This window comes from Colletotrichum abscissum (assembly GCF_030869225.1).
Source record: "Colletotrichum abscissum strain IMI 504890 chromosome Unknown Scaffold_4.1, whole genome shotgun sequence".
Classification (NCBI taxonomy): Eukaryota; Fungi; Ascomycota; class Sordariomycetes; order Glomerellales; family Glomerellaceae; genus Colletotrichum; species Colletotrichum abscissum.
Window position 1 is genome coordinate 1,040,940 of NW_026850320.1, and position 13,633 is coordinate 1,054,572.

At 51.5% G+C, this 13,633-nt stretch overlaps 4 protein-coding genes across 4 annotated transcripts; 1 reads left to right on the forward strand and 3 right to left on the reverse strand.

Annotated features, from left to right (window-relative positions):
- Positions 1 to 1,130: 1,130 nt before the first annotated feature.
- On the reverse strand, positions 1,131 to 2,023 carry CABS01_02285 (uncharacterized protein; the record flags this gene model as incomplete). Its single annotated transcript, XM_060535663.1, has 2 exons — positions 1,131 to 1,178; positions 1,295 to 2,023. The coding sequence occupies 2 exons, from the start codon at positions 2,021 to 2,023 to the stop codon at positions 1,131 to 1,133; spliced, it is 777 nt and encodes a 258-aa protein (XP_060395968.1).
- A 3,649-nt stretch (positions 2,024 to 5,672) lies between these two features.
- CABS01_02286 (dihydrodipicolinate synthase) lies at positions 5,673 to 6,692 on the reverse strand (the record flags this gene model as incomplete). Its single annotated transcript, XM_060535664.1, has 1 exon — positions 5,673 to 6,692. The coding sequence occupies one exon, from the start codon at positions 6,690 to 6,692 to the stop codon at positions 5,673 to 5,675; it is 1,020 nt and encodes a 339-aa protein (XP_060395969.1).
- Positions 6,693 to 8,244: 1,552 nt separating this feature from the next.
- On the reverse strand, positions 8,245 to 9,315 carry CABS01_02287 (uncharacterized protein; the record flags this gene model as incomplete). Its single annotated transcript, XM_060535665.1, has 2 exons — positions 8,245 to 8,572; positions 8,636 to 9,315. 2 exons carry the CDS (start codon positions 9,313 to 9,315, stop codon positions 8,245 to 8,247), a joined length of 1,008 nt encoding a protein of 335 aa, XP_060395970.1.
- Positions 9,316 to 11,379: 2,064 nt separating this feature from the next.
- On the forward strand, positions 11,380 to 12,741 carry CABS01_02288 (uncharacterized protein; the record flags this gene model as incomplete). The annotated part of the gene is made up of 2 exons (XM_060535666.1): positions 11,380 to 11,565; positions 11,647 to 12,741. The coding sequence occupies 2 exons, from the start codon at positions 11,380 to 11,382 to the stop codon at positions 12,739 to 12,741; spliced, it is 1,281 nt and encodes a 426-aa protein (XP_060395971.1).
- Between the last annotated feature and the right edge of the window lie 892 nt (positions 12,742 to 13,633).

Genomic DNA, 13,633 nt, shown 5'->3' on the forward strand with positions numbered 1-13,633 from the left:
CCTCGTCCCGCCCTCGTCTGAGTAACTTCCCAGCGTAGGCCTGCCTGTTGCCCGACTTCGACGCGGCTACGTCGGCCGTTGATGGTGTCCGATATACCGGAGAGTCATGGGATGGCTACCCGTCCCGTCTTGATCAAAGTTTCAACGGCCGCCCCTCTCCGAGAGGTTTGTTTCGTTTCAGACGGATGCCGCAGAGAAGGGGTGTATGGATAAGTTGGGGGGTTACCAAATTCCTCTCGAGCTTGGCACTAGAGTTTTTAAACTTCTCCCACCGGGCTTTGCCCACGCGGACTGCCCCGTACATACTATCCGCAGCAAAGTGCCCAGCCGGCCGGATGCAACAAAGCTCTCTCTGGGCGTTTACTAGCGATCAGCAATGCGGGAACTTGTTTTTTGGCAAGGGCGAGCTCTTTCTATCAGTTTTGATTGTTCTCTTTTTAAAGTTTCGACTCCCTTGCAGCTGTGGATTCCCGCGATGTTTACTTGCCTTACGCACCCCTGGCTCTTGGCCGATCGTCGTAAGCGGTGATCTTTTTGGTGGGGTTTTTTGAACGACTTGTGATGACTTCACATCAGACCACACTAAACCATTTCAAAAATGTCGCCAGTTCGGACGTTGATTGTGTTGTGCATCTGGTCTGAAAGAGGAAAGTTACACGTGGTGGTTTAGTAGATGGTGGGGTGGAAGTTGAGACGTTGGAAAAGCCGACTCGGTAAACCTACGACAAAATTTAGCTGACAAATTACGCAAGAAGGATTTAATCAGACGAGGGGGAACACAACAGAATCGAAGAGCGAGTTACCTTCGTATTCCCCGGATTCGGACATTGTCGCCAGGAACCGACATAGACATAACGTTTCATGTCACGACGGAGACTGTCACGATTACGTCGCTGCGAGAGGGAGGGTATAATGGGTGAAGAATAAGTATTGAACATTGAAGTGTGAAACTTTGTACAAGAACATGCAAATCCCAGGATTTTGTTGGGGTCAAGCGCCTGGTGTGAAACTTTGGGAGATCCGTTTCCGAGTCATCTCGTCTTTCTCTCGTCCCTTCCGTCTCGTCTCAAAAGGCTGACCGGGTATCAGATGCGAGTCCGACTGTCTACTCTAAAACTCTAAATTCCACTTTAGAAGCGCTTGCGAAGAGCCCGCTTGGCGTTGCGCTTGCAAGGGGCCTAAAGAATGGTAAGGTTAGCTGAATGTGAACCACTTGCAACTGTTTCAATCCGAACTCTACTCTGATGACAAAAGAGCCTCAAAGAGATGGGACGTTGGTGTAGGTAAGACTTACGGAAGAAGAGGGGGTAGCGGAGGGAGTGGCGGAGACGGGGTCGGCGGCCTGGTCGGAGCTGCCAGAGGCAGGTGTGGAGGGAGTAGCGGAGGCAACGGCCGAGGTCACGAGGGTGGTGGGAGCGGCAGAGGGGGTGGCAGAGCCAGTGCCAGTGCCAGAGCCGGAACCGGAGGTGAAGTCGACGCAGGACATGTAAGTCTGGCCGGCCTCAGCAGAGTCCCACCACCACTGGAGAACGCAGTTGCCGGCGGTGCCGCAGTTGGAGGGGAGGGAGTCGGGAAGGGTGACGCTGAAGGCGGTGTTGTTGGCAGCGACACCGGTCTTGGTGGAGGCGTAGTTGGTGAAGGAGATCAGGGGAGATCCGATGATGGAGTTGCTGGTGGTGTCGACGACGGAGACGTTGGCGACACCGGTGTGGGGAGCGCGGATCTCGACCTTGAAGTCGACGGTCTGGCCGGGGGTGTAGCTCTGGATGTTGGCAGAGTTGTCGGCGAATTTGTAGCCCTTGCAGAGAGCGAGCTCGCACTTGGAGGAGTCGAGGCTGTTGCCGGCCTGCTGGGCGAGGCCCTGGATGTTGCCGTACGGGTCGGACTGCTCGGTGTTCCACATGGTGGTGCCGCAGGCCTCCTTGAAGGCATCACCGGCGGGGCGGGGAGTGGGCGAGGTGACCTTGCCGTGGGCCGAGACGGCGGCGACGAAAGAGAGGACGGTGAGGATGTTGGACTGCATTTTGACTGATTTCTACACGGTAGAGTTTGGGTCGGGTTTTTTGGTATAAAAAGAGGGTTGACGTTTGGGATTTGTCTTGCAATGTTCTGAAAAAAGCTTCAAAAGAATGGCTTGTGTCTAGCACAGCTGTAAAGAGAGTGTTGAAAGAATGAACGTGAATGAAAATTCGGACAAGTTTGGAATGGGACGAGGAGATCAGATCAGAAGAACGAGCAAGAAGAGTTTGAAGGCCATGGAGGATGGTCTTATACAGTTCGACTGGCAAACCCGTCTCTACGACTTGCCGTCAAAGTGGTGGGTGTCATGGGCGACCCAGTCCGGACCCAGCCACGGACCCGGAGCAATCTATGCAAGACGGCTTGTTGCGATCGAAGCTTTCAGGGGAACTGATAGCACCTTGCATGGTCATGGACTCATACGCAAAAGACGAGGAAAAGCTCAGGCCAGCCGTGGGCAGTCAGCCTGCCATGGACAAGACGAGACATGTTGCGTATACTCTAGAGTACGGATAGACATCAGCGAGCAACCCTCCAACAGCCTTCCAAGACTGTATACGGCCACCAAGACGGCCACCAAGAGCCTAGAGATGTGATCCATCCGTGGTCCTGGAACATGCCAGCCAACGACCCCCGGTCAGCTCTATGTGGAGGGAATGGCAGCGATTGGGCGGATGACGGGCAGGGCTCCCACAACGGGCAGTAGTCGCCCAGTTGTTTAATTTGAGTGAGGCTAGGTGGACACTCTTTCGACCGAGTCTTGCCCGTCTTTGGCTGACGTTCCAGCGCAGACGCCGTGACGGCCACGGCAACTGACGAGGGTTCGACTTGGACGACTCGACCGTGAGATGGGGAGGGGGGAGCGCACGCCGCACGAAGCCGTCTGACATGATCCTTGCCTCACCCTTCTCGCTCCTGAACCGGGATGGCTGAAACGGCGCCACCACGCATCTTTCAGGCGGCTCCGCCATATGACCCCCACCACTTTGCTTTACTCGATTCGATGGGATCTGGACGATTGACCTCGTTCACGTTGTCGTAGACAGGCAAAAGCTATGTGATTGAGGGAGGAGTCACGGTCCCTCTCCTCGTCCCATCTTCGGTTCCTCGGCCTCTCGCATCTTCGATGACCTCAACGGGAGATCATATGAGGATCATTACGACCTGGAACGTCCCTGCAAGCGAGAAATAAAAGGTCGATGCGCTTGTCGGGAAGCTGCCTGTCTTTAAAGGGGCATGACAGATCGTGTTTGTCGCTCTCCACGTTTTCTTCGTCTCCTTCTTGGGAAAATTTTTGAGTTGCTGTGCGGGTAGCTGGCCTGTTTCGAGAAGCTCCCTCCGTGAAGACAATCTCGACTGTTGCCAATCTATTGATGTGAACTGGAGCTGGTCGAGCCTGACCCTTTCAAGTTCACATGCAAGCAAGGGCGAGTAGTCGAAACTTGACCGTATCAGTAATCGTCGCCCGGAATTAGCTACCGACTGGTGAACGGTGACAGCAATGCACTGCCGTTCAATCTGGATGCATCTCACATAGAATGAGATCCTTCTCTAGTGCAACTTCAGCTGTCCAGCCCGATCGCGCTGATGGCATCACTCGGCGTGCAGCCGTGTCTCATAGCCTTTACGCTCAGCGCATCTTTTCATCAACTTCAGACCATGAACTTTTGCCCATGTAAACTCCGTCGCACCCGACTTGACTCCCGGGTCGTGGCTCATTCAATGGCACGCGTCATTCGAAAACGCCAACGCATTCCCAATCCTCCAAAGTGGTTCTGTTCACTCTTCTGGTCCGCTATTCGTACCCGGCTTGGCTGATTGTCGGTGTGCAGACTGGCTGCCCGCGGCCAGGCCAGGCCAGGTATTGCCAGGCAGGGCGCTCATCGGTCTTGGTTTCTTCTTCTCGCCTTCTTCGTCCGATCATCAACTGAACACATTGAAACTCACCCCCGTGCCCACATCGTGGATCCGAAGCAGGGTCAAGGGCGCTAAACCTTGTCCCATCAGCGGGTACCTGGGCCAGACCGGGCACAGGCTCCAGGGCCCCCCTCGGCCCCTCCTCCTAGCCAGACTCCTCCTGAACAGAACTGAGCCCGTTGGATTGGGCCGTTTGAATTTTACCTACAGGTGAGGAGGAGAGGAAGCAAGGAAGGGGAAAAGGGGACGGGCGCGGATATACAAGCGAAGAACATGGCTGCAGCTGTTTATGCGACGGAGAATGTGGGAGATGAAATGCACTTTTTAAATTTATGGGATCATTGGGATGAAAGATGGAGAAACAGGAGCTGAGGCCCCTCCACATTCCCGCTGTGCCTCTCGAGATGGGCCAAGACCTCCATCTGCTTGATTCGGTTACTGACCGATTCTATCGGCCGAGAGGGGATGACATAATCATACTCCGTACACACAGAAGCTCTCCTGAATTCCAATCTCTCTTCATTTTTGATGTCCGGCGGTCGGACAGTGGATCCTTTGACTTTCGGGATGCAGCAGGATGTCGTCAGTAGCCGCCGTTCGGCATGAAGCCGGGCGGTTGGCCAGATGATGGCTTCTAGATTGACAAGAGCTATCCATTTGGGGTCCCAAATGAGATGCGTGGAAGGGCCGATGAGACTCATGCGAGAAGCCGCCTTCATCACTTTCATAAGTTCTACGAGATAGGCCACCTACCTAACACGACCCACAGAGTACTCAAGAGGTTTGCTTCTAATATCAAAGATAGGGACGCTAGATACTACATCAGATTGACGAGTCTTTCTTATTTCTGTACAAAATCAAAGCAAGAGACTCGGACATGCACACAGTGGAAGTCTATGACTCAAACGCCAGCCGTCAAGATAGAGACCTCCTGAGTGGCGTGAGATGAGACGTAGACAATCCGAAGGAGAATTCGTCCTTCATAATCGGCAAGTCAACTCCTGACGCTTATCTACAACTTACAACACTACATGGCATATCTGTGTTATGAGTGTTTCGCTGGTCGCACTCCAGCACTCAACTCGGTGATAGCTCGCACCATCATGAATTAGATGGCTGTTCTTTGACTGCCGCTGTTCTGCGCAGAGCATCCAAAGAACTGTCTTCATGAATCTTGATTGCCATACTCACCATCCCTGCAAATTTTAGGCCGTCTTAAGTTGAGTATGCTTGAATCGGTAGTGCACTTCTTCCCCGGCCGCCATCCGCAGCTATGGAGTTCCACTTCCAGATGCCGCGTCATCCGTCTTTCGCGCCCGGCGTTCAATCTGACACGGCCCTTGCAGCTGTGACGCCGCCAGTGGACAAGTCTCGCTGTTCCGGCCGGAAGCCCATTTCCCTCGCCGTCACTGCGGCCTCCCTCATCGGCTCGATTGTCGGTGCCTCGTCTTGGTCTCGGACGTGTTTGTTGTGATAGCCGGGCGGGTACCGGCTGTGTGAACGTTTTCGACTCGACGCGGCGGTCAATGAGTGATTCTCATATATGAAGCGATGTTGAACCTGAGGTGGCAAACAAAGTAACCAACATCATTCACTTAACAATTCCGAGAGTGCAGCTCATACTTCGCAAATGACAACCATCCAAAAGCTGATCAATTTCAACTCATTCGGTAGCTTGAGCCACAACTATCCGGCCTCTCGTGTGTAACCAGAGCAGGCTGGGGCCACATCATTCATCAACCTCTCGTAACCGGCGTTTCCGCCTCTTCCTCTGCCTGGAATAGCTCACTTAGCTCCTCTGAAACTTTGATGACCTCAATAAGTGGCGGCAGGTAGCAGGGCTTCCGCGGCGCGCCTCCGTAGTCATTCCAACATTTGACCACAGCCTTCATACCCACGAGCCCTAGGCCAGTGACGACCGAGTTCCCTCTCGAAATGACTGCCTGCAGATGCTCCGCCTCACGGAGCTCACCTCGATCTAAGAGTTCCCTGACGCGCACGCACGCGTACGTTGCGAAATTGGCAAGGCTCGCGATCGTTCCGGTCGCCCCGAGGACTTGACACTGGCGGATGGAGTTGGTGTTGCCGCCGGCCACAAAGAAGCCCTTGGGAAATAGATCATACGCCTCCCGGGCGAGGTTCTTCATGTTGTCGTATTTGAAGTTGATGCACACGACGTTGGGGTGCTTCACGATACGGAGGATGTCGTCTAAGGTTAGTTGCAGTCCCGATGCTGCCGCCGGGAAGTTTTCAATGATCAGTGGGATGAGTGATTTGTCCCCGACGTCGTAGAAGTACTGTATAATCATTTCATTGTTGACCAGAGATGCGTAGTAGCTTGGAACTGCTATCAATGCGTGAGACGCGCCGCTCTCGGCTGCCTCTCGACAGAGTTGAAGTGTTCCACGCGTCGACTGAGCACCGCACGCGGCTATCAATATGGCGCGGGTGTTCTTGAGTCTGTCGCAATACTCTCTATAGACAGCATCGGCTGCGCACATGATCATGATGCTGCCTTCTTCCCTCGTCAGGTGCACTGCTTCGCCGATGGAACCGTGAATAACGATGGCTGCTGCCCCTGCTTTGAGGAGTCTGGTGACATGATGCTCGAGAGTTATTGTGTCGATGTCCTCGGAATAAGTAAAGAAGGCGAGAGTGGGAGCGTATACTCCATTGGGGAGACGAAGATGCTTTGTCTTGGGTGCCCCTTGCGAGGCTTCCGCCTGCGAATCATGAGCCACACTGTCATCCGACATCGTTCTTGATAGTTCACAATAGTCGTTCTTGTACATAACAGCAAGTTAAGCGCAAGATCTCAGAGCCACGTCAAATCATGCAGGGCAGCTTGAACTTTATACTCTCTTTGAAAACCCTGGCTCAAATATCTCGGAGCAACCTTCGCCATGTTAATGACCAGGTGATAAGTCAATAGGATTCACATCAAATAAAGTTCGATAGGCCCCCCTTTAAAGCAAAATACATTTCAGTGAACATGTGGCTTTGCAAGAGGGTGGGCAGCAATTTTAAGGTTTGAAAGGACAGGAGTCTACGTTGGAATGGCTGCTTGTCTAACGACATATCCTACCCTTTTCGATGCGCCACTGGACAGTTGAGAATGTTAAGTTGAGAGCCCGTTGAGTGGTGGACACGGCAGGTTTCCGATATCAGTACCTATATCAAAAAGTGCGCCACCGCGACATCTTCCGAAGAACGCATTTAATCACTCCGTTCTTTCACGCAAGTCTTGCTAAAAACTAGGACTTGACACTTGAAGACAGATCACGTTGCATTTAATATGACTGTCATGCGTAGATCTTGTGTTGCACTGTAGTCAGTACATCATGCCGCTTTGTGTTCCTGGTGAACGCATACCACCCCGAATCCATGTAGTGAGATGACTTCACTACCTAGGTTCCAGAATACTCCAAATAATCGCTCTAAAAAAGGTTTATCCATATATTATGGACCTAATTAATCAGTCTCGAGAGATTGAATGACTGAATACAGCGGCCGGAAGAGTTCACGTGAAGATATTGCCTACCACCAATGTCCCCGTAACTTTTGGTCTAAGGTAGCCGTATGATATCACAGACATGGCCAGTTGTAAAGCAGTCAATCAAATTATACAATCAAAAACGCACGTATACAGGCCCCGAATTTTATGGCTTCCAGCGCCTGCATTTCGTTCCTGGCAACACAAAGCATACCTGTGCTACACTGTCGTCACCCACCTCACTTCACTTGGGTCTACTATGCGTGGGGTCTTCTTTTCACGATTGGCCTCCCCGAACATCTCCACACCACATTGCATCTGCAATATGGATCACCGGCGTTGTGGCAGAGTGGTCTAATGCGCAAGACTAGAAATCTTGTTCCTTCGGGAGCGTCTGTTCGAATCAGGCCAACGTCGATTATCTTTTGTGTCCCTGCCCCGTTGTGTTTTGAATACCACAAGTACGACATGGTTGAACTTTTGTGGATGCCGAACGGCAATCGAGGGACCAGATTGTTATGTCAGTAAAGTGAACTCAAGTTCGTGCCGGCTTTTGACTCAACAGTACTTACCAAATTGCTGAGTGCGAATTCCAGTTGCCATGTCTCTCCAGCGAGTAAATGTTCGTAACCCCAGTCGTTTCTGGGATCCATCATACTTCTCACATTTAGCTACCTTTAAGTGGTGGCTGGCTACCGTACATGCTCTTGACATGCTACATTGCCGCCTAAATCATCGTTCTTTTCTGTCTGATGGGGTGAAGAGTCTTCATTTCTCTAGCCTTGAACTACTCGTGCATCAGCTCGTATGCAACCTCACGGGCGCCTACCCCAGAACCAGGTCAGAGAAATTCCGATCGACGCCCCGTTCTGGATATCTCTCTTCAAGTCTGACTCAAGCCTGTCCATGTCTTGAGTAGTTTGGAGAGTGTCGACGCCTCCAGATTCAAGTATAGACAGCATTACTGGCTGAGCAACCTCGGTGGCTATCTTTCTCATCGACTCTCGCATCATGCCCTCCACACTGAAAGTGTTCCAAACTTTATCGTCGACATCCGCGAAGCCAGCGTCTCGGAGAACGAGGGGAAGTTGAGCGGGCATGCTGTATTGGATGACCAGGATGAGTAAGATGAAAACGCTATGACTGTAGTGATAGGAACTTGTCCCAAAGCGCTGTAGACAGTATTGAGAAAATTGAAGAACTTACAAGGGATTACGGCCGACTTTGATAGACCACAACATTCTGATTCGAGACCACTCGTCGAAAGCGTGGCTAGGCGGGACGCACTTCCAGGACGTATCGCCGGCCTCTTCCCAGTGGATGTACCCCCCGGAGCGCAAGAGCGTGAACGCATTCGCCGCCACAGTTTTCCAATCCTCTTTCCGCATCCCAGATCCAATCAAGCGTATGTGTATCATGTCGAATGATCCATGCATCTCCTCTGGAAACGGCTTCAACGCATTATGCTGCAGAAGAAAAATATTCGGAGGCAAGTCAGATGGTGGCGGGAACTTGGTGGTGTCCATATCAATGCCTCGCAGCTCGGCGCTGGAGGGGAGCAATTTTGCCATGTCTCTCAGCCAGATGCCGGTGCCGGTGGCGATTTCTGCAACGCGAGGGTTCTGCTGATTCTTAAGATGTGTCAAGATTTGCTGGGGACAGAGTCCACCGCAAAGAGGGAGGAAGATGTTCCTGTGGTTGTACTCGAGTCGTTCACGTTCTTTGGCGAGGTCGCCGCGGTTGAGGGCGTAGACGGTATCCTGGTCCTTGTTCCATGGTTCCAAGCCAGCGTGGGACTGCGGATGCGATACTGCTGGCATTCTATCAGAGTTCAGGAACAAGGTCATAAGTGCCTTTGAGAGTTCTTCCGATAGTGTGGAGTTCATTGTGTGGTATGTAGGGCAACTCGACAGCCTTTTATACCCAAGGTCACACGGAGGTTCGGAACTCGTGCTGCTTTCGATCGAGGCAGCACAGTAATTGAGTTGAAGGCATGAGAAGCTTTGACCAATCGCTCGAGGATTTGCTATCAACGTTGGACTACATCTCCATAATAGGCTTTCGGCACTTGGCTGCTAGAAGCGCGATTGGCAACTGGTGTGTCATTTCTGCGTAGGTAGTTCGTCTAAGATGCGGCTTAACATATCGTTTTGAACCTAACGCCCTTGACATCGCCGACTTCGGTCCCGGTGCGTAGTCTCGGGCTTAGTTAATACTGTAAGACCTGAGTATATGTAGAAAAGTCTAAAAAAGTCCTGAAGGTGACGATGTGCTGATGAAGGAAAATAACGTATCCCAGCGCCCGGACCATTACCAATTTGTGACGAGAGCACACTCTTCGTTCTCCAGATCTTCTCAGAATTGAGAAATAATAGCGCTGTACTGTGGAGGAACGCATCTCCAACGTCACGGTTTCTGGGGCGCCGTAGTTATTACTCAGCACGGAAGGACCACTCCATGACATTCTTATTGGGTCGCTGGTGTCTGGAGGAGATCCCACGGGCAGAGGCGGATTCCAAGACGAAGTGGTAGACAGGAGAACTCAGAATACGATCTTGCGAGTCTGATGCATATCTCAATCAAGAGACAAACTGCTCCGTGGTCGATATGTTCATCACCGTTCCTGTCGGTCTAAATCCTCGTACGAGTCTGCAGCTGTAGACTCGTATCGATGGAGAGAGGACCGAGCCTTCTTGATAGCAACCCGCCAAGCCATCAGAAGCAGATGAGGGTCTCGGTCGCTTATCGATTCGCACAATCTAGCTCGCAACAAAGTTGCAACATCTAACAGCATCATAGGTCTGAGGAAAAAGAAACCCTTCCGAGCAAGTGAGACATTTCCGAGCCTTCTCTATCTATAGGCTCCTCGGTTGTTCGGGCTACCAAGGTGCAGCTGGTACCAAAATGTTCGCTGAACTCACTTTTATGGTCTCGTACTTTTGCGGGTATCAAATGTCATCAAGGTTGGGGGCAAAATTTACACATCACCCGCACCAAAACTAGAATTGAAGCAAAACCCTGCAGCATCGACACAAGTTCAAAGATACTTAATTACTACTGATTCAGCCACGGAACGCTGCAGAGTGACAAGTAGAGCAACAAGACATGTTAGGAGATAGGTTTGCTGAACGAAGTATGCGTATCTGAGCCGTGCTTTTTCTTTAATTCTAGGGTATGCTTGGGTGCAGAGTAGGAGTCCAGACTGAGAGGTAGGCGTCAAGGAAGATGCAACTACCTTAGGAGAGACGTTTTCATAGTTAGCCACTTAAAGACTCAAGGTACTCATAGTGCATGCACCATCAATTTCGGGGTTTACCCGAGCTTGAAGAGAGGAGACCACAGATCCAAAGCGTCAGCCTCAAAAAGTAGAGATTTGCCGGGTGATATGTGGATACTGACGCCGTAGCCTCCGTCTCGGGACGTCCCGGCCGGGATCGGCGCACCCCACATCATCGGGCTCATGCTTCCGGGCTATCATCACACCAGTCGTACGACGCTCACGTCGAGTGGCTCTTGGCGAAAGGAAATATAAAGAACATGACAGCCTTTGATTTTCAGCTTGAAAAGCTAGGCATGTTGTCTGAGTCGCAAGCAGTGCAACCTTCTTCAGCCTTCAATTTGGATGGGGCCCATTACGGCCCAGAGCTGAAGTGTAAGTTCTTTTAGTAAAGTCATGGCGTTGAAACATTCCGGAGCCGGCGCTGGCGCGCGGCTCTTTACCGGCACTTCGCCGATGCCACGTTGTGCAACTGTTGGTCTATTTGAGCTATTTTCCATGCTGCGGTGCCATCGTAATTTGCATCAGTAAATATCATGAGGCTGCCAACCTACAAAAAGTCTCTGACCCGGTCTTCATTAACCATCTTCACTCCTACCTGTCTCGTCTTCCGTCGGCTATGAATGCAAGTTCTACAACAACACCAGACCCGAACGGTTGAAATCAATACAAAATGGCGGAATATCCTGTGGAACAGTATGAGGGGGTGTTCAAAGAAATCTTGAACGACATTTTTCTGAAATGTCATTACGCCAACAACACAGAGTACTACATGTACATCGGGGACTTCAGCTGTAAAGACTACGATGCTTGCGCGTGTCCCATGATGTCACCGCAGCCAGATATAGCAGGCACAGGTGTAAGTTATTTTTTTTTTCTAGCACGACCTCTTGAGATTGAAAATGAATGACTTCTTACTGAAACCGTTCGGCGAGTTTAGGTGCTCGTGGCTTTCGCCCTCACGGCATTTTTCACTCTCCTCTCAGCAATTTTCTGTATCGTCGTAGGCCGTACCAATCAAACTCGACGGACCTTCAACCCGATTGACCGATATGGTTGCGAATGGATATCCGAACCTCTTCGCCGCTTCATGTTCCGAAGGGGCATGAACCCCGACTTGCATTCCCTCGTCGCCTACGACCTCGTCAATACTTTCAGCGATCTCCAGCTCGTGACAGGTCTCGCGGTATTAGTCGCCGGGATCAAGGAGCTGGCAGATGAATCGATCTCAATCTATCACTTTTTGATCGTCACCGATCTCGCGTGGTTCTGTACGAATGCTCACCTGCTATCGCTGGTGGTCACTCGCGGGTTCCGTGATAGCGTCAAGAGGACACACCCGCAGCGATGCAATCCCGAAAACACTGAAATGACTGCACGCCTGGCTCGCGCCCTACGGATTGTGCTGATGGCGGCCACTTTTATACTCCTTCTACTTGCATTCTGGGTCACTGGCTATGAAGATGTCTATTCTCCGGACCGAATGAGGTGCCCGATGAGATGCACCTTGGGAAAGAAGAAGGGCGGATGGCCTAGACACCTGATGGTAGCCAACATGACCTTGATGGCATACTTTTATGCACTACAAACCTTCCTCAGTTGGCGTACCGGTCGCATCTTTTGGATGGACCATATCAGAGGCTCACTGATCGACAAGCAAGGCCAACCGATCAATGTCTTGAATCCCGAAATAATCTTCAAACGATGGACTGAGAACAAATTCTTGAAGGCGCTGAGAATGTCGCTTCTAGCGGTTTGGTATTTCCTCGCGTCTGAAGTTGGGAACTTAGTGGGGTTAACTCTTTATTTTGGTTTCGGTGTCTACTCTCTTCTCGACGATAAGAGACGTTTAGGCAAAATGGGTGAGGTTTATACTGCCCATGGCGAGAGCGAGATTGTATACAGCCAGCTCGTTCCCATTTTCTTACTCATCATCCCCTTCATGGGCATCTTTGAGTCGCATGCCAGGCACTCGAAGACGGTCAAGGAGTCCGAGCTCAAGGAGGTGGGAAGTTGTACATCAGAGGGATCTTGAAAGCAAATTTGTTCCATGCGAGTGGTGAACCTTGAGGGAAAACAGGACGAAATGGACAGAACCAAGAAGACAGAATGACGAACATGATGAGTCTGATGACTCTGGTTGAGGCAGGGTAGGAGAACACCAAGCTATGCGGAGTGCCATAATACGCCGAAGATCGGATTACTTCTGAGTTAGAGAAAATGTCAGCATTTCTTTCGCAAGGTCAAAGCAACGTGGCGGTGTTCATCGTGAGTTCGCTCTCAGGGTTGGTCAGCACGTTCCCATCGTTTCCCCTTCCGGCGATGTCACTGATCGTTGAAGCGTTTGGCACTTTCAACCACCAAGAGGCGCAAAAGGAGAAACCGTCAGCCGGCAAGGCTGATGTCCCTTGAGACAAAAGAAGCCACAACAGGCCGCCGGTGGTTCTGAAAGCGTCGGAGTATCACCAAAAATTGGGATCAGGGCTGAACGGGAGGAAGATATGGGTGCAGGCACCGACATTTGCCCAGCGCCACAACGCTAGAGCGCGACATGTCTCATTCCCCGGCCTTCACGCGCATGCCAATGAGAGCGCCACCCATTCCTGACACTTTGGCTTTGACGCTGATGTCCCGCCTCCGTCAAGCTCTTCTCAACGCGTTCGGCGTAGCGGTGGCTGAGCGTAGGGTCGCGTTTTACAGGTTCTTCCGACACGAGACGATGAGAAGGCGGGCCGAGGATGTCATGCCAGGCAGAGGTGCGACTGAGTCTTCCGTCATACCAAAGTACACGAGAGTAAGGGTTTCTTGCTGCGGCTTGTCCTGAGTTCTGACGAGCATGCATCATTCCCTGTAACTCATGCAGCAGAGATCACGACGATCAGTTGGCCCCCTTAAGGTGTATTGAACCTCATACCTCACTTCGTGAA